The sequence below is a fragment of the Thunnus maccoyii genome, chromosome 10 (assembly GCF_910596095.1).
Source record: "Thunnus maccoyii chromosome 10, fThuMac1.1, whole genome shotgun sequence".
NCBI classification, from domain to species: domain Eukaryota; kingdom Metazoa; phylum Chordata; class Actinopteri; order Scombriformes; family Scombridae; genus Thunnus; species Thunnus maccoyii.
The window spans coordinates 26,680,459-26,699,894 of record NC_056542.1 but is presented as its reverse complement, the minus strand read 5'-3'; the positions used below and the strand labels follow the sequence as shown (position 1 = coordinate 26,699,894).

The following is a 19,436-nucleotide window of genomic DNA, read 5'->3' as shown; positions in this document are numbered from 1 at the left end:
AGTTATTAAGGAAGTAGTTATTAACAGTTCATTAATCATCAGGTTGTTTCTGAGTTGTTCCTTCCTCGTTCCTTACACAATTTTGTGTACTGTATTTGTTTAGTGTAACCACAGCAACTATAACACAGCAACGAAGACCCAAGAGGTTTGTTTTATCTCAGAGGTGCTTTATTCTATCATCCTAATTTTTCATGACTTTGTCAATGAATTTGTTCCTAATGACTTCACATCATTGTTTTCTGATTCTGTTTTAATTAGTGAAAATACCAATGTTTTGGGGTCCTGAGGGATCCCAGTCAAAAGCACCCAATTCTGCCTACACAGTTTTAATAGATGGAACTACTTATTGAGTTCATGTTTGGCATGGGTCCTAATTACACACAGTATCAAGGGTTCAAGGGGCACTTTGTCAGTCATTTTGAAGGCTTTGTAGAGAGATTGTGCTTGGGATAAAAGCTGCAATTTGTATTAAAGAAAGTATATATTTTTATTTAACACAATATGCAAATTAACTGTAACTTTCATAAAATAATCATAATTTGTACTTACTTCCACTCCACATTTCAGAGGAAAATATTGTACTCTCTACTTCACTACATTTATTTAACAGCTTTACTTATTTTTCAGATGAAGATTTGACACAATGGATAATATAACAAGCTTTTAAAATACAACACATTGTTAAAGATGAAACCAGTGGTTTCCAACCTTTTTGGCTTTTGACGTCTTACATAAAGCAGTGTGTAGTCATTGTCACATTTCAGATGTCTATGAGTTGTTAACAGCTCCACCAAATAGTGATTTTTCCCTCTAAACTTCTCATATAGTTTCATTTCAATAAATGTTCAAATGATCCAACATTTCACCAAAAATTAAAGATTAGAGAAAATGTCCAAAAACTGAAAACAGATTTGTGTATCAGAACTTTTTTCTTCTTTCCTCTCCCATTAATCATCTCACGACCCCTCAGGATTGTCTGATGACCCTTTGGAGGGACCCGAACCCTAGATTGAGAACCACTGGACTAAACTAGCTAACTGTATATAAAGTAGTTGAAACTAGCTCCACCTCCAGCAGTTACAACAGTAACATGCTGCTCTAACACTGATGCTTCAGTATTAATAATCTAATGATGTCATATAATAATATATCAGTCAGAGGGACCAAAACACTACTTTTACTAAAATACTTTAACTACATCAAGCTGATAATGCTTAAGTACTTTTACTTAAGTAAGATTTTTCATGCAGGACTTACTTATAATTGATTCTTACATTGCTGTATTGGTACATAAAGGATCTGAATACTGCTTCCACCACTGGTAACCACACAAAATAATGTACTGTAGTTTTGCCTGTTGCATTTGGAAATGACACTAGGTCACTTTTGTTCAGTGGGTAGTGCTTTTTAGGTGTGCGTGCTTAAGTTTGTAGCTTTCATGACAGCAGAAAAACATACTCTTAAATCAGTTCCTTACAGTTTTGCTCTTATGTTTTTGGTTTTGGTGAGGTTAAAAAAAAAATTACCCTCCAAATTCTTGAGATACCAAGTATCTGTGTTTTAAATTTAATTCATTTGTAATTTGAAACCTTCACAGTCCGCTTTTAAACTCAGTTGTAACATTTTGTGTATATTTCTAAGATGTATTTTAGAATATTTGAGTGTAAAGAGTGTAGAGAATGTTATGAGCAACGTGACAAAAAACAAAATTGACTACAGAAGAACACTTTGACACACTGTATTTTAGTTATGATAGATGTTTATTGTGATAACATACTGTGTGCAACATGATTAAAATCAAATAAATAAATACAAAGCGGTACAATAGCTTCAAGTAAAAAAACAAGATAAATGATTATTTATTGGTTGTTGGTGCAGGAATCCTCAGAACTTGCAGCACAATCCACAGACATCTCGGCGGCGGCAGCTGCAGCAAAAGCGACACTTAAAGCTTCTCTTCTGTATGTTGTTATACGTCATCTGTGTGAAAGACAAGAGACATGAGCGAGGTGTTCATCTCCAGTATTATCTCACAGATGTCTCTTCATGTGCTGCAACTGGACTGTCATCGCTCATCATCTCCTCCGGCACTTGCACTTGTTAATGAATTATGAACATTTACAGTCAGACCAACATTTTAGCATCATGACAAAACATTTATATCTATAAATGGATTAAAAGAGTGAAAGTCAAGTACTTACTTCACTGAATGTGAAGTAAGTAGTGGTTGTTGGTGCAGGAATCCTCAGAACTTGCAGCACAATCCACAGTAAGCGCGACGGTTGCGGCAGCAGCTGCAGCAAAAGCGACACTTAATGCCTCGCTTCTGTCTTCTTTTATGCGGCATCTGTGTGAAAGACAAGAGACATGAGCGAGGTGTTCATCTCCAGCATTATCTCACTCTTTCTCTCATCTATTTTTATTTGAATTAGCTTAAGGTATTTGGATTGATTCATTCAGCTAAGTGAACATACCATCCATGAGTCCACTGATGTCTCATTTGCAGAAACTGGAGTAAACATCATTTCCTCCATCTCTTGCGCCTTAAATTTAAAGAATTGTGCACATTTATATTAAGAACCACATTTTTGCATTTTGACACGCTCCTTCTGTGGAGTGCATCAGGGCATTTTGTAGGGAAAATACATCCACTTATATTTGAATTGACTGAAGATATTTGCCTGAATATCTTGAGTCACCATCCAGGATTCCTTAGATGTCTCTTCATGTGCTGCAACTGGACTGTCATCGCTCATCATCTCCTCCGGCACTTGCACCTGTTAATGAATTATGAACATTTACAGTCAGACCAACATTTTAGCATCATGACAAAACATTTATATCTATAAATGGATTAAAAGAGTGAAAGTCAAGTACTTACTTCACTGAGTGTGGCAACGCTCTCTTGAATGCAAATAAAGGTGAGCATGACGGCCACTGCAACTGCAACACCGAATGTCTTCATCTTAGGAGAGTTTGAGACGTTTACGCTTTTAAGTCAATTAATTTTCTTTTGATAGTTTGGTCAGCTCTTCTGAGTTGTTCCCCTGTCTGATGGTTGAGTGTGTGAAATGTGCTCTTATTTATACTGACTTGGACCAAAGTTGACTCATCACTGGCAGCATGTTTCTGCTGCCAGGGATGGGCTGGACTAGAGTTGGGAAATTCCTGAGCAATGGGTTTTGGAAATTTTCTACTTTAAAAATAAATAAATACATATATGAGAAACAGTAATGAAATGAAAAGTCAAAATAATAAGTAATATATTGTGGGCTTTAACACCAATGAAATCATAGGGCATTTCATTTTTTAGCAACTTCAGTCTTTGCAAGTATCTGATGTAATAAGCAAATTTCCCTTCTTCACTGTGTCTGGTTTATTGACAACCCTGCTGAACTGTGAAAGAAATCACTTCTAGGTTTTCCATACATGTATAATATTAAATCTAAAAAATGAAACTGTGATGACAATGTAAACACTTATTGTATTTCAGTGGTTATTTTCTGACAATATTACAATGTTTTACCTTTCTATCTTTATCTGAAAACATTCAATATTTGAGTTCATTTAAGAAATGTTAACTATGAAGAATGAAAGCACTGTGAAAGAAATGATGAGTTGTGTATGTAATGTTATATTAATTAACTTAAAGATGTGTTTTCATTGGTTTCATCTATGTTAAATGAACTAAATATTTCTGTGAGTGTTCACTGTGTGAGAGAGGATTCAAGTGTCTATTAAAACAAAATGTAATGAACCATTTTACCAGGACAAGAGTGTGAGCAGACAGCAAAAGGGGATAGTAAGAGAGCCAACAAAAGAATGCACACTTGTTACCTGTGCACACACTAAACTGCATTAGTACTTTATACTTATTTATTGTGTGTTAGTGTTCTGTCTCTATTTCCTATAAGGAGGCTCTAAATATGATGAAGTGCTGCCTGTATTTTGAAAAGTGTCATATATAAGCACAGGACTGTTATGCTTGATTACCCACTGTGGTTACCTTCATTAAATTATGCACAAACAACTCAATGCTGCTGCAAAACACCACAGCTGCATCATGTGAAAAAAACTGATAAAATATTGTACAAAGCACTGACACATGTTTTCATTAACACACAAATGTGTAGTACATTTGTATCATTTTACTAACACGAAGACTGTTGATACCGTATATTTGTGCAGGGAGTAGTACACACAATATGTATTTATTTAAAACCTTTTTTTTTGTTTTTTAACAGTTTTCTCACTCTGACAAACAATGTTACATACACATTAAACACAGTGATGAGGGAAAAATATCCCAGCTTTAGAAGTGTGCTTTACCATTTTTGTGCTAATTGTTATTATTGTGTATCACAAAGATGCTGTACTCATGAACCGGAAAGAAAGATGAAATTAATAAACAAACACAAGGGCCCACTAACAAAAAAAAAGGAATTTCCCATTTCCATTGCTCAGGAATTTCCATCTTTCAATCAGACGTGACTACAGTTTATATTTGAAATACTTGTTCAGGACAAGAATTTCAGTCTTTGGGGGGCCGAGATGCTACTATATTAGAGTTTGAATAATAAAAATGGTTTTCCATTGCGTTAGACACCATTATGTTTGCCAAACACATTGGATATCACTTATCTTCAAATCTTTTCCCTTGTCAAAGTGAAGCTTAATGTTTGAACATGCAACATTAAATCATATAACTAACAACTCTTGTCCAAGTATGTTATTCTATGGCAAACATCCAAACTGTCCAGGGCTTGTTTAAGAATGAAGGATGAAGAAAAACGTAATTTCAATTACATTTTTACTGTTCTACCCTACGATACATAAACAATGCTCTCCTTTAATTCCAAGTCTTCTACACAGATAGTCAACTGGTGAGGAAGTTAACTCTTTGCCTGGACATGCAGCTTTCACCTCAGACTGTTAGTATTATATCATGTGTGTAATAACTCACCTCATGTACCATGTGCACCAGATGTATTTTCAAAATTAAGAAAAGATCAATGCTGTAATGAACTGGCCACTGATTGAATCACTTTTATATAATTTATCATATCTGAGTATAAAAATGAATGCAGGAAAACGATTGAGAATGGTGATAGGCCAATTGTGCATATTCATTGATAATCATTTACTTTTGCGTTAGTGTTTTTGGTCACGGTGAGGTTAAAAAGAAACACCCCCCAACTTCTTGAAATACAGAGTTTCTGTTTTACTAGAGCAGCATGCACACCATTTCAACATGTGGGAAAATCCAAAGCTTGACAGAACTGTCTTGACAAGTTACTGCTGCAAAGCTATGATTGGATAATTACTGTTCGGGCGGGATTTAGCAAAGAGTCGAATGAATGTTAATGTGAAAGCAAACAAAAAGACTCAAAAAATAGGTTGTGAATAAATACTTTATGGTGGACTGTTTACTATGGACATTAAAAAAAAGGAAAAAGGAAAAATAAAGGTAGAAAATTATCTTTGGGCTGTTAAAGCTGATATTAAAAGGTGCCATTTAAATTCTTAGTGTAACTTCTGTAAGTCTTCACAATTCAGTTTCTTGTGCAGAAAGCAATATCTCCTACTGTGTTTGACTCATGTGACAACAAGATCAGTGTCAACAAAACACACAACACTTTGACACATTATGTTTTAGTTATGTTATATTTTATTGTGATAATACAGTGTGCACAAATTAAGTACATCATGACCAAATCTGGTAAAAACTAATTTTACATGCCTTGAATACAAAGCAATAAAATAGCTCAAGTGAAAAAACAGGAGAAATGATAATTTAGAGGTTGTTGGTGCAGGAATCCTCAGAACTTGCAGCACAATCCACAGTAAGCGCGACGGTTGCGGCAGCAGCTGCAGCAAAAGCGACACTTAATGCCTCGCTTCTGTCTGCTTTTATACGGCATCTGTGTGAAAGACAAGAGACATGAGCAAGGTGTTCATCTCCAGCATTATCTCACTCTTTCTCTCATCTATTTTTATTTGAATTAGCTTAAGGTATTTGGATTGATTCATTCAGCTAAGTGAACATACCATCCATGAGTCCACTGATGTCTCATTTGCAGAAACTGGAGTAAACATCATTTCCTCCATCTCTTGCGCCTTAAATTTAAAGAATTGTGCACATTTATATTAAGAACCACATTTCAGCATTTTGACACGCTCCTTCTGTGGAGTGCATCAGGGCATTTTGTAGGGAAAATACATCCACTTATATTTGAATTGACTTAAGATATTTGCCTGAATATCTTGAGTCACCATCCAGGATTCCTTAGATGTCTCTTCATGTGCTGCAACTGGACTGTCATCGCTCATCATCTCCTCCGGCGCTTGCACCTGTTAATGAATTATGAACATTTACAGTCAGACCAACATTTTAGCATCATGACAAAACATTTATATCTATAAATGGATTAAAAGAGTGAAAGTCAAGTACTTACTTCACTGAGTGTGGCAACGCTCTCTTGAATGCAAATAAAGGTGAGCATGACGGCCACTGCAACTGCAACACTGAATGTCTTCATCTTAGGAGAGTTTGAGACGTTTACGCTTTTAAGTCAACTAATTTTCTTTTAGTTTGGTCAGCTCTTCTGAGTTGTTCCCCTGTCTGATGGTTGAGTGTGCAAAATGTGCTTTTATTTATACAGACTTGGACCACTGTTGACTCATCACTGGCAGCATGTTTCTGCTGCCAGGGATGGGCTGGACTAGAGTTGGGAAATTCCTGAGCAATGGTTTTTGGAAATTTTCTACTTTGAAAATAAATAAATACATATATGAGAAACAGTGAGAAACAGTAATGAAATGAAAAGTCAAAATAAATTTATAAAGTAATATATTTTGGGCTTTAACACCAATGAAATCACAGATTTTTAGCAACTTCAGGCTTTGCAAGTATCTGATGTAATAAGCAAATTTCCCTTCTTCACTGTGTCTGGTTTATTGACAACCCTGCTGAACTGTGAAAGAAATCACTTCTAGGTTTTCCATATATGTATAATATTAAAGGGGAGCATCACCTGATGTTTACATGTTCACCTCATTTCTAAACTAATTTGAATTAACGTGTCATGTAAAGTAATGAAGAACACGTCATTCTGTTTGCCTGCCCCAAATGTTTGTAACAAATCCTCAAAAATGTATTTAATCATGTTTTATTCTTTTTGAGTGTCATTTATTTGTCACCAAAGCAAAAGTAGCAGTGACAGAAATCTAAAAAATGAAACTGTGATGACAATGTAAACACTTATTGTATTTCAGTGGTTATTTTCTGACAATATTACAATGTTTTACCTTTCTATCTTTATCTGAAAACATTCAATATTTGAGTTCATTTAAGAAATGTTAACTATGAAGAATGAAAGCACTGTGAAAGAAATGTTGAGTTGTGGATGTAATGTTATATTAATTAACTTAAAGATGTTTTTTGATTTGTATGATTAAAGTTAGGCTCAAATTGACTGCAGAACAATACTTTGGCACATTATGTTTTAGTTATGTTATGGTATTTTATTGTGATAATACACTGTGCAAAAATGAAGTACAGCATGACCAAATCTAGTAAAAATTAATTTTACATGCCCTAAATACAAAGTAGTATAATTGAATTAAGACACAAAAACACATAAATGATTATTTAGTGGTTGTTGGTGCAGGAGTCCTCAGATTGTGCAGCACACTCCGCAGACACCAGGGATGCAGCAGCCACAGCAAACACGACACTTAAGGCCACGTTTCTGTCTGTTATACGGCATCTGTGTGAAAGACGAACATGAGCAAGCTGTTGGTCCACCTTTGAATGATCTTATGGTAATTTGCTTTTCATAATCTGTTCAGTAAACTTAACATACCTTCCATGATTCCACAGATGTCTCTTCATGTACAGCAACTGGACTGTCATTGCTCATCACTTCTTCCAGCTCTTGTTCCTGTTAAAGAATTTCACATGTTTACAGCAGGAATCACATCTTAGCTTTCTGACAAAACATTAGATGCAATAAGAAAATCGAACTAGTGTTTATTATATTGTTACTCACTCCGGTGACTGGGACAGCAGAGCTCTCCTGAAGGAAAATGAAGGTGAGCATGATGGCCACTGCAACTGCAACACTGAACGTCTTCATCTTCAGAGTGTGTGAGTGGTTTAAGTTGCACCAAGATTTCTTCAGATCCTGATCTTGTCAGCTCTTTTCACCTGTCTGATGTTGAGTGTGCTAAATGTGCTGGTATTTATACTCGCTTGAGCATCTGTTGCTTCACTATTGACAGCATGTACCTGCTTCTGGGAAAAGGTTTGCATCACTCCTTGAGTGATGGTTATGGGAAATTCCCAAAGATAGGAAATAGAAAGTTCTTTATTTGACTGTCTGCTCCTCAATATCAAATCAATCATCAACTTTTCCTCTCATTGTTTATGCATTTATGCTTTTACTTAATCTGTACTTCAAAGCAACTTCATGTGACATATAATGAAGAACTGAACATGTTTGACATGTTGTCTGAAAACCTTCTTGAACACTGTGCTTGGTTACAATGACCACAACATCAGTGTCAACAACAGTACCATGTCTGGTTCCACAGCTTCTGGGATTTAGGCAAGTGGCAACTACCAGGCCTTGAGGCTGAAGCCAATGCAAGTGCAATGTTTTTAACCAGTCATTATGGTCTCAATCACTAAATTCGAGCCCTCTAATGAGTGTGCTGATGGTCATTTTGGAAATGATTGCTCTGTTAATATGATATGAAGACTTATAGTAGCTTTGAAGTCTGCTATGTAGACATTGACAGCTGTGATTGACAGTTTGCTCATCTGCTGCTCTGCCCTGCATCAGGACTCACACTGAGTTGGACTATTGTCGCAATATTTCTTAAAGTTTAATGTTAGATAATTGTGATACTTTTTATGTAACAACATCATTAGGTCAACATTTTAATATTTTGATTTATTATCAAATACCTGCAAAATGAATGACATTCCCACCAGCCTCAGCTGTTTGCCACCATTTGCCACTCACCTCTCTCTGTCTCTATATCTCTCTCTAGCTGTGACAGAAGAGTTTAGAACAGAATTTTCAGATTAAACACCTGACAGAACAGAAGTGGTGCACTCTTTGCTCTAAAACAGCAGCTTGTTAGCCCTCAAGTCTGCTTAGTTTGTCCACCAAGATTGTTACTGCTCTTTCAATCATGGCCATAGACCTTTTTCAAAAAGAAACAGACCCAGCTGTCATCATCAGCATATTGAGCAGCAAGAGCTTGATGGAGCTGTTGCAGGTTGGTGTCCCTTATTGACAGTAGCTGTGTTGTAACTTTAGTCTGATATCAGTTTGTTACATCACAGCAGTTAGTTTGCTATTTAATGATATCAACAATCAGAGGATTTGCTTTTTGTTAATGTGTGAAACTGTGGAATTTATTAAGGTGTTACTTACTGCCACTAGCTAATCAAGAACGCCTTTTTCTATCTCATCAGTAGTTGGCTTGCTTTATACTTAGCTAAATTTGTTGAATTGATTTATAAAGGCTTCTATCAGTCAACATGTGTAGTTAGAAAATCAAGCTTGCTTCCAAACTTGAAAAATAAATCTAAATGATCTACACACAGAACTAAAATAAAATACTTCTAGTAGGCCAGTTATTGTAGGAAAATATTTGTACCATTTGTGTTAAAAGAGTCAGAGAATTACTAATATTGCAGGAAACATATCAAGTGTGCAAAAACATATCAGATGTATGCTTTCATGAGACAGCCATAGATGGAATCACTATTGTGTATTTTAGAGTATTTGAGTGTAGAGAAAGAGTAGCAATATGACTGTCAATAATATTCATAATTAAAACAACACTTTGAAACACTTAATTATAGCAACGTAACAATTTATTGATCACACATTTCAGTATTTGCAGATATTTAGTGTAATACCTGTATGTCAATAATGAATTTACAGCGCACAATAACTAAAGTATGACCACACCTAGTAACATCTTTACATGTTTACATGCCATAAATACATTTTTGGACAAAAACACATAAATGATTATTTAGTGGTTGTTGGTGCAGGAATCTTCAGAATCTGCAGCACACTCCGCAGATACCGGGGGTGCAGCAGCCGCAGCAAAAGCGACACTTAATGCCACGTTTCTGTCTGTTATACGGCATCTGTGTGAAAGAAAAGAGACATGAGCGAGGTGTTCATCTCCAGCATTATCTCTGACTCTGCTCATCTTCTTCTGTGGAGTGCATCATTGCACTTTGTAGGCAAAGCACATCCACTTAAATTTGAATTAGCTCAATGTATTTGACCAAAGTCATTCAGTAAACTTAACATACCTTCCATGATTCCACAGATGTCTCTTCATGTACAGCAACTGGACTGTCATTGCTCATCACTTCTTCCAGCTCTTGTTCCTGTTAAAGAATTCCACATGTTTACAGCAGGAATCACATCTTAGCTTTCTGACAAAACATTAGATGCAATAAGAAAATCGAACTAGTGTTTATTATATTGTTACTCACTCCGGTGACTGGGACAGCAGAACTCTCCTGAAGGAAGATGAAGGTGAGCATGACGGCCACTGCAATTGCAACACTGAACGTCTTCATCTTCAGAGTGTGTGAGTGGTTTAAGTTGCACCAAGATTTCTTCAGATCCTGATCTTGTCAGCTCTTTTCACCTGTCTGATGTTGAGTGTGCTAAATGTGCTGGTATTTATACTCGCTTGAGCATCTGTTGCTTCACTATTGACAGCATGTACCTGCCTCTGGGAAAAGGTTTGCATCACTCCTTGAGTGATGGTTATAGGAAATTCCCAAAGATAGGAAATAGAAAGTTCTTTATTTTGACAATACATTTATATTAACTTTTCCTTTCGCCATTTATGCATTTATGCTTTTACTTAATCTGTACTTCAAAGCAACTTCATGTAACAGATAATGAAGAACTGAACATGTTTGACATACAAAATGAAAATGACAGCTGATGTTGTTAAAGCTTTTAATTTATAATAACATTGCTGCAATAGTATCACTGATGTCCTGACATATGTTGCCAATTGTTAATAAATCCCTGTTATATATATATAACAGACTGAAACATTTTAAACAGTGTGATGAATAAAGCAAACTGTCAATCAATGCATAAAATAAACACTAAATGCTTTTAGATTATCTATCTATCTATCTATCTATCTATCTATCTATCTAGATTATTTATTTATTTACATCATCACTTAAACACCTCAAGATTAATTCATCATGTTTAGAGTTATAAATCAATAATGGCAATGACACTAAAAAGGAAAAACTGTATTCAATGATTAACTGTTGGCTATTTACATTGAAAAATCAAAAAAAAAAATCAAGGGTCAATAAACTTTATAACTTCAGTCTTAGTGAATGCAGTATATTGTGCAATAACAAAAATTCCTTACTGTACTTCACTCTGCCTCCTTCACTGATAACCTTGCTGAACCACTTGCTTGGTTCATGTCATAAAGAAAATGAAAACATGACTTATCAGTGATAGTTATAGGAAATTCCTAAAGACAGGGAATGTTTAACATAAAAAATGAAAATGACAGCTGATGTTAAAGCTTTTAATTTCTCATAACATTGCTGCAATAGTATCACTGATGTCCTGACATATGTTGCCAATTGTTAATAAATCCCTGTTATATATATAACACACTGAAACATTTTAAACAGTGTGATGAATAAAGCAAACTGTCAATTAATGCATAAAATAAACACTAAAATGTTTTTAGATTATCTATCTATCTATTTATTTATTTATTTATTTATTTGCATCATCACCTAAACACCTCAAGATTAATTCATCATGTTGTGAGTGATAAATCAATAATGGCAATGACACTAACAAGGAAAAAATGTATTTAATAATTAATTGTTGGCTATTTACATTGAAAAATCAAAAAAAAATCAAGGGTCAATAAACTTTATAATGTCAGTCTTAGTGAATGCAGTATATTGTGCAATAACAAAAATCCCTTAATGTACCACACTCTGCCTCTTTTACTGAAAACCTTGTTGAACCCTGTGCTTGGTTACAATGACCACAACATCAGTGTCAACAACAGTACCATGTCTGGTTCCACAGCTTCTGGGATTTAGGCAAGTGCCCACTACCAGGCCTTGAGGCTGAAGCCAATGCAAGTGCAATGTTTTTAACCAGTCATTATGGTCTCAATCACTAAATTCGAGCCCTCTAATGAGTGTGCTGATGGTCATTTTGGAAATGATTGCTCTGTTAATATGATATGAAGACTTATAGTAGCTTTGAAGTCTGCTATGTAGACATTGACAGCTGTGATTGACAGTTTGCTCATCTGCTGCTCTGCCCTGCATCAAGACTCACACTGAGTTGGACTATTGTCGCAATATTTCTTAAAGTTTAATGTTAGATAATTGTGATACCTGACTTTTCATGTAGCAACATCATTAAGTCAACATTTCAATACTTTGATTTATAATCAAATACCTGCAAAATGAATGACATTCCCACCAGCCTCAGCTGTTTGCCACCATTTGCCACTCACCTCTCTCTGTCTCTATATCTCTCTCTAGCTGTGACAGAAGAGTTTAGAACAGAATTTTCAGATTTAACACCTGACAGAACAGAAGTGGTGCACTCTTTGCTCTAAAACAGCAGCTTGTTAGCCCTCAAGTCTGCTTAGTTTGTCCACCAAGATTGTTACTGCTCTTTCAGTCATGGCCATAAAACTTTTTCAAAAAGAAACAGACCCAGCTGTCATCATCAGCATATTGAGCAGCAAGAGCTTGATGGAGCTGTTGCAGGTTGGTGTCCCTTATTGACAGTAGCTGTGTTGTAACTTTAGTCTGATATCAGCTTGCTACATCACAGCAGTTAGTTTGCTAATTAATGATATCAACAATCAGAGGATTTGGGTTTTTTGTTAATGTGTGAAACTGTGGAATTTATTAAGGTGCTACTTACTGCCACTAGCTAATCAAGAACGCCTTTTTCTATCTCATCAGTAGTTGGCTTGCTTTATACTTAGCTAAATTTGTTGAATTGATTTATAAAGGCTTCTATCAGTCAACATGTGTAGTCAGAAAGTCAAGCTTGCTTCCAAACTTGAAAAATAAATCTAAATGATCTACACACAGAACTAAAATAAAATACTTCTAGTAGGCCAGTTATTGTAGGAAAATATTTGTACCATTTGTGTTAAAAGAGTCAGAGAATTACTAATATTGCAGGAAACATATCAAGTGTGCAAAAACATATCAGATGTATGCTTTCATGAGACAGCCATAGATGGAATCACTATTGTGTATTTTAGAGTATTTGAGTGTAGAGAAAGAGTAGCAATATGATTGTAAATAATATTCATAATTAAAACAACACTTTGAAACACTTAATTATAGCAACCTAACAATTTATTGATCACACATTTCAGTATTTGCAGATATTTAGTGTAATACCTGTATGTCAATAATGAATTTACAGTGCACAATAACTAAAGTATGACCACACCTAGTAACATCTTTACATGTTTACATGCCATAAATACAATTTTAGACAAAAACACATAAATGATTATTTAGTGGTTGTTGGTGCAGGAATCTTCAGAATCTGCAGCACACTCCGCAGATACCGGGGGTGCAGCAGCCGCAGCAAAAGCGACACTTAATGCCACGTTTCTGTCTGTTATACGGCATCTGTGTGAAAGAAAAGAGACATGAGCGAGGTGTTCATCTCCAGCATTATCTCTGACTCTGCTCATCTTCTTCTGTGGAGTGCATCATTGCACTTTGTAGGCAAAGCACATCCACTTAAATTTGAATTAGCTCAATGTATTTGACCAAAGTCATTCAGTAAACTTAACATACCTTCCATGATTCCACAGATGTCTCTTCATGTACAGCAACTGGACTGTCATTGCTCATCACTTCTTCCAGCTCTTGTTCCTGTTAAAGAATTCCACATGTTTACAGCAGGAATCACATCTTAGCTTTCTGACAAAACATTAGATGTAATAAGAAAATCGAACTAGTGTTAATTATTGTTACTCACTCCGGTGACTGGGACAGCAGAACTCTCCTGAAGGAAGATGAAGGTGAGCATGATGACCACTGCAACTGCAACACTGAACGTCTTCATCTTCAGAGTGTGTGAGTGGTTTAAGTTGCACCAAGATTTCTTCAGATCCTGATCTTGTCAGCTCTTTTCACCTGTCTGATGTTGAGTGTGCTAAATGTGCTGGTATTTATACTCACTTGAGCATCTGTTGCTTCACTATTGACAGCATGTACCTGCTTCCGGGAAAAGGTTTGCATCACTCCTTGAGTGATGGTTATAGGAAATTCCCAAAGATAGGAAATAGAAAGTTCTTTGTTTTGACTGTCTGTTCCTCAATATCAAATCAATCATTAACTTTTCTTCTCATTGTTTATGCATTTATGCTTTTACTTAATCTGTACTTCAAAGCAACTTCATGTAACATATAATGAAGAACTGAACGTTTGACATACAAAATGAAAATGACAGCTGATGTTCAAGCTTTTAATTTCTCGTAACATTGCTGCAATAGTATCACTGATGTCCTGACATATGTTGCCAGTTGTTAATAAATCCCTGTTATATATATAACATACTGAAACATTTTAAACAGTGTGATGAATAAAGAAAACTGTCAATTAATGCATAAAATAAACACTAAAATGTTTTTAGATTATCTATCTATCTATTTATTTATTTATTTATTTAATTGCATCATCACCTAAACACCTCAAGATTAATTCATCATGTTGTGAGTGATAAATCAATAATGGCAATGACACTAACAAGGAAAAAATGTATTTAATAATTAATTGTTGGCTATTTACATTGAAAAATCAAAAAAAAAATCAAGGGTCAATAAACTTTATAACTTCAGTCTTAGTGAATGCAGTATCTGGTGCATTAACGAAAATCCCTTACTCTACTTCACTCTGCTTCTTTTACTGACAACCTTGCTGAACCATTTGCTTGGTTCATGTCATAAAGATAATGAAAAAATGACTTATCAGCACTGACAGCATGTACCTGCCTCTGGGAAGGGTTTGCATCACTCCTTGAGTGATAGTTATAGGAAATTCCTAAAGATAGGGAATGTTTAACATAAAAAATGAAGATGACAGCCGATGTTAAAGCTTTTATTTCCTAATAACATTACTGCAATAACATTACTGATGTCCTGACATATGTTGCCTGTTGTTAATAAGTCAATAATGACAATGACACTAAGATGGAAAAAAGTATTTAATGATTGACTAAGTATGTTGTGCAATAACAAAAATCCCTTACTGTACCACACTCTGCCTCTTTTACTGAAAACCTTGTTGAACCCTGTGCTTGGTTACAATGACCACAACAACAGTGTCAACAACAGTACCATGTCTGGTTCCACAGCTTCTGGGATTTAGGCAAGTGGCAACTACCAGGCCTTGAGGCTGAAGCCAATGCAAGTGCAATGTTTTTAACCAGTCATTATGGTCTCAATCACTAAATTCGAGCCCTCTAATGAGTGTGCTGATGGTCATTTTGGAAATGATTGCTCTGTTAATATGATATGAAGACTTATAGTAGCTTTGAAGTCTGCTATGTAGACATTGACAGCTGTGATTGACAGTTTGCTCATCTGCTGCTCTGCCCTGCATCAGGACTCACACTGAGTTGGACTATTGTTGCAATATTTCTTAAAGTTTAATGTTAGATAATTGTGATACCTGACTTTTCATGTAGAAACATCATTAGGTCAACATTTCAATACTTTGATTTATTATCAAATACCTGCAAAATGAATGACATTCCCACCAGCCTCAGCTGTTTGCCACCATTTGCCACTCACCTCTCTCTGTCTCTATATCTCTCTCTAACTTTGACAAAAGAGTTTAGAACAGAATTTTCATATTAAACACCTGACAGAACAGAAGTGGTGCACTCTTTGCTCTAAAACAGCAGCTTGTTAGCCCTCAAGTCTGCTTAGTTTGTCCACCAAGATTGTTACTGCTCTTTCAGTCATGGCCATAAACCTTTTTCAAAAAGAAACAGACCCAGCTGTCATCATCAGCATATTGAGCAGCAAGAGCTTGATGGAGCTGTTGCAGGTTGGTGTCCCTTATTGACAGAAGCTGTGTTGTAACTTTAGTCTGATATCAGCTTGCTACATCACAGCAGTTAGTTTGCTAATTAATGATATCAACAATCAGAGGATTTGGGTTTTTTGTTAATGTGTGAAACTGTGGAATTTATTAAGGTGTTACTTACTGCTACTAGCTAATCAAGAACGCCGTTTTCTATCTCGTCAGTAGTTGGCGCACTTTATACTTAGCTAAATTTGTTGAATTGATTTATAAAGGCTTCTATCAGTCAACATGTGTAGTCAGAAATCAAGCTTGCTTCCAAACTTGAAAAATAAATCTAAATGATCTACACACAGAACTAAAATAAAATACTTCTAGTAGGCCAGTTATTGTAGGAAAATATTTGTACCATTTGTATTAAAAGAGTCAGAGAATTACTGATATTGCAGGAAACATATCAAGTGTGCAAAAACATATCAGATGTATGCTTTCATGAGACAGCCATAGATGGAATCACTATTGTGTATTTTAGAGTATTTGAGTGTAGAGAAAGAGTAGCAATATGACTGTCAATAATATTCATAATTAAACAACACTTTGAAACACTCAATTATAGCAACCTAACAATTTATTGATCACACATTTCAGTATTTGCAGATATTTAGTGTAATACCTGTATGTCAATAATGAATTTACAGCGCACAATAACTAAAGTATGACCACACCTAGTAACATCTTTACATGTTTACATGCCATAAATACAATTTTAGACAAAAACACATAAATGATTATTTAGTGGTTGTTGGTGCAGGAATCTTCAGAATCTGCAGCACACTTCGCAGATACCGGGGGTGCAGCAGCCACAGCAAAAGCGACACTTAATGCCACGTTTCTGTCTGTTATACGGCATCTGTGTGAAAGAAAAGAGACATGAGCGAGATGTTCATCTCCAGCATTATCTCTGACTCTGCTCATCTTCTTCTGTGGAGTGCATCATTGCACTTTGTAGGCAAAGCACATCCACTTAAATTTGAATTAGCTCAACGTATTTGACCAAAGTCATTCAGTAAACTTAACATACCTTCCATGATTCCACAGATGTCTCTTCATGTACAGCAACTGGACTGTCATTGCTCATCACTTCTTCCAGCTCTTGTTCCTGTTAAAGAATTCCGCATGTTTACAGCAGGAATCACATCTTAGCTTTCTGACAAAACATTAGATGTAATAAGAAAATCGAACTAATGTTAATTATATTGTTACTCACTCCGGTGACTGGGACAGCAGAGCTCTCCTGAAGGAAGATGAAGGTGAGCATGATGGCCACTGCAATTGCAACACTGAACGTCTTCATCTTCAGAGTGTGTGAGTGGTTTAAGTTGCACCAAGATTTCTTCAGATCCTGATCTTGTCAGCTCTTTTCACCTGTCTGATGTTGAGTGTGCTAAATGTGCTGGTATTTATACTCGCTTGAGCATCTGTTGCTTCACTATTGACAGCATGTACCTGCTTCCGGGAAAAGGTTTGCATCACTCCTTGAGTGATGGTTATAGGAAATTCCCAAAGATAGGAAATAGGAAGTTCTTTATTTTGACAATACATTTATATTAACTTTTCCTTTCGCCATTTATGCATTTATGCTTTTACTTAATCTGTACTTCAAAGCAACTTCATGTAACATATAATGAAGAACTGAACATGTTTGACACACAAAATGAAAATGACAGCTGATGTTCAAGCTTTTAATTTCTCATAACATTGCTGCAATAGTATCACTGATGTCCTGACATATGTTGCCAATTGTTAATAAATCCCTGTTATATATATAACACACTGAAACATTTTAAACAGTGTGATGAATAAAGCAAACTGTCAATTAATGCATATAATAAACACTAAATGTTTTTAGATTATCTATCTATCTATCTATCTATCTATCTATCTATCTATCTATCTATCTATCTATCTATCTATCTATCTATCTATCTATCTATCTAGATTATTTATTTAATTACATCATCACGTAAACACCTCAAGATTAATTCATCATGTTGTGAGTGATAAATCAATAATGGCAATGACACTAACAAGGAAAAACTGTATTTAATGATTAACTGTTGGCTATTTACATTGAAAAAAAATCAAGGGTCAATAAACTTTATAACTTCAGTCTTAGTCAATGCAGTACCTGGTGCAATAACAAAAATCCCTTACTGTACTTCACTCTGCCTCTTCTACTGAAAACCTTGCTGAACCACTTGCTTGGTTCATGTCATAAAGAAAATGAAAAAAATTACTTATCACTGATAGTTATAAGAAATTCCTAAAGACAGGGAATGTTTAACATAAAAAATGAAAATGACAGCTGATGTTAAAGCTTTTAATTTCTCATAACATTGCTGCAATAGTATCACTGATGTCCTGACATATGTTGCCAATTGTTAATAAATCCCTGTTATATATATAACATACTGAAACATTTTAAACAGTGTGATGAATAAAGCAAACTGTCAATTAATGCATAAAATAAACACTAAAATGTTTTTAGATTATCTATCTATCTATTTATTTATTTATTTATTTATTTGCATCATCACCTAAACACCTCAAGATTAATTCATCATGTTGTGAGTGATAAATCAATAATGGCAATGACACTAACAAGGAAAAACTGTATTTAATGATTAATTGTTGGCTATTTACATTGAAAAATCAAAAAAAAATCAAGGGTCAATAAACTTTATAATGTCAGTCTTAGTGAATGCAGTATATTGTGCAATAACAAAAATCCCTTACTGTACCACACTCTGCCTCTTTTACTGAAAACCTTGTTGAACACTGTGCTTGGTTACAATGACCACAACAACAGTGTCAACAACAGTACCATGTCTGGTTCCACAGCTTCTGGGATTTAGGCAAGTGCCCACTACCAGGCCTTGAGGCTGAAGCCAATGCAAGTGCAATGTTTTTAACCAGTCATTATGGTCTCAATCACTAAATTCGAGCCCTCTAATGAGTGTGCTGATGGTCATTTTGGAAATGATTGCTCTGTTAATATGATATGAAGACTTATAGTAGCTTTGAAGTCTGCTATGTAGACATTGACAGCTGTGATTGACAGTTTGCTCATCTGCTGCTCTGCCCTGCATCAGGACTCACACTGAGTTGGACTATTGTTGCAATATTTCTTAAAGTTTAATGTTAGATAATTGTGATACCTGACTTTTCATGTAGCAACATCATTAGGTCAACATTTCAATACTTTGATTTATTATCAAATACCTGCAAAATGAATGACATTCCCACCAGCCTC

The 19,436-nt window shown here is 35.3% G+C and overlaps 5 protein-coding genes across 6 annotated transcripts; all 5 read right to left on the bottom strand.

Moving 5' to 3' along the window:
• Positions 1 to 1,796: 1,796 nt before the first annotated feature.
• On the bottom strand, positions 1,797 to 10,715 carry LOC121905484. Its single transcript, XM_042423725.1, has 10 exons — positions 10,532 to 10,715; positions 10,346 to 10,423; positions 10,093 to 10,174; positions 8,052 to 8,116; positions 7,866 to 7,943; positions 2,882 to 2,998; positions 2,682 to 2,777; positions 2,475 to 2,543; positions 2,202 to 2,347; positions 1,797 to 1,980 (listed from the first exon to the last, which is right to left on the bottom strand). The coding sequence occupies exons 1-9, from the start codon at positions 10,616 to 10,618 to the stop codon at positions 2,246 to 2,248; spliced, it is 774 nt and encodes a 257-aa protein (XP_042279659.1). The 5' UTR covers positions 10,619 to 10,715; the 3' UTR covers positions 1,797 to 1,980; positions 2,202 to 2,245.
• Positions 5,695 to 6,606, bottom strand: LOC121905869 (hepcidin-like). Its single transcript, XM_042424423.1, has 4 exons — positions 6,456 to 6,606; positions 6,256 to 6,351; positions 6,049 to 6,117; positions 5,695 to 5,921 (listed from the first exon to the last, which is right to left on the bottom strand). Exons 1-4 carry the CDS (start codon positions 6,537 to 6,539, stop codon positions 5,820 to 5,822), a joined length of 351 nt encoding a protein of 116 aa, XP_042280357.1. The 5' UTR covers positions 6,540 to 6,606; the 3' UTR covers positions 5,695 to 5,819.
• Positions 7,568 to 9,117, bottom strand: LOC121905870 (hepcidin-like). Of its 2 annotated transcripts, XM_042424425.1 has the most exons (4): positions 9,030 to 9,117; positions 8,052 to 8,213; positions 7,866 to 7,943; positions 7,568 to 7,769 (listed from the first exon to the last, which is right to left on the bottom strand). In XM_042424425.1, the coding sequence occupies exons 2-4, from the start codon at positions 8,136 to 8,138 to the stop codon at positions 7,677 to 7,679; spliced, it is 258 nt and encodes an 85-aa protein (XP_042280359.1). In that variant the 5' UTR covers positions 8,139 to 8,213; positions 9,030 to 9,117; the 3' UTR covers positions 7,568 to 7,676. The 2 variants fall into 2 exon arrangements, with proteins under 2 accessions (XP_042280359.1, XP_042280358.1); XM_042424424.1 differs by lacking the exon at positions 9,030 to 9,117 and having other exon boundaries at positions 8,052 to 8,251.
• A 2,800-nt stretch (positions 10,716 to 13,515) lies between the features above and the next one.
• Positions 13,516 to 14,242, bottom strand: LOC121905644 (hepcidin-like). The gene is made up of 3 exons (XM_042424043.1): positions 14,073 to 14,242; positions 13,889 to 13,966; positions 13,516 to 13,717 (listed from the first exon to the last, which is right to left on the bottom strand). Exons 1-3 carry the CDS (start codon positions 14,157 to 14,159, stop codon positions 13,625 to 13,627), a joined length of 258 nt encoding a protein of 85 aa, XP_042279977.1. The 5' UTR covers positions 14,160 to 14,242; the 3' UTR covers positions 13,516 to 13,624.
• Positions 14,243 to 16,833: 2,591 nt separating this feature from the next.
• Positions 16,834 to 17,607, bottom strand: LOC121905643 (hepcidin-like). The gene is made up of 3 exons (XM_042424042.1): positions 17,391 to 17,607; positions 17,205 to 17,282; positions 16,834 to 17,033 (listed from the first exon to the last, which is right to left on the bottom strand). The coding sequence occupies exons 1-3, from the start codon at positions 17,475 to 17,477 to the stop codon at positions 16,941 to 16,943; spliced, it is 258 nt and encodes an 85-aa protein (XP_042279976.1). The 5' UTR covers positions 17,478 to 17,607; the 3' UTR covers positions 16,834 to 16,940.
• Positions 17,608 to 19,436: the final 1,829 nt, after the last annotated feature.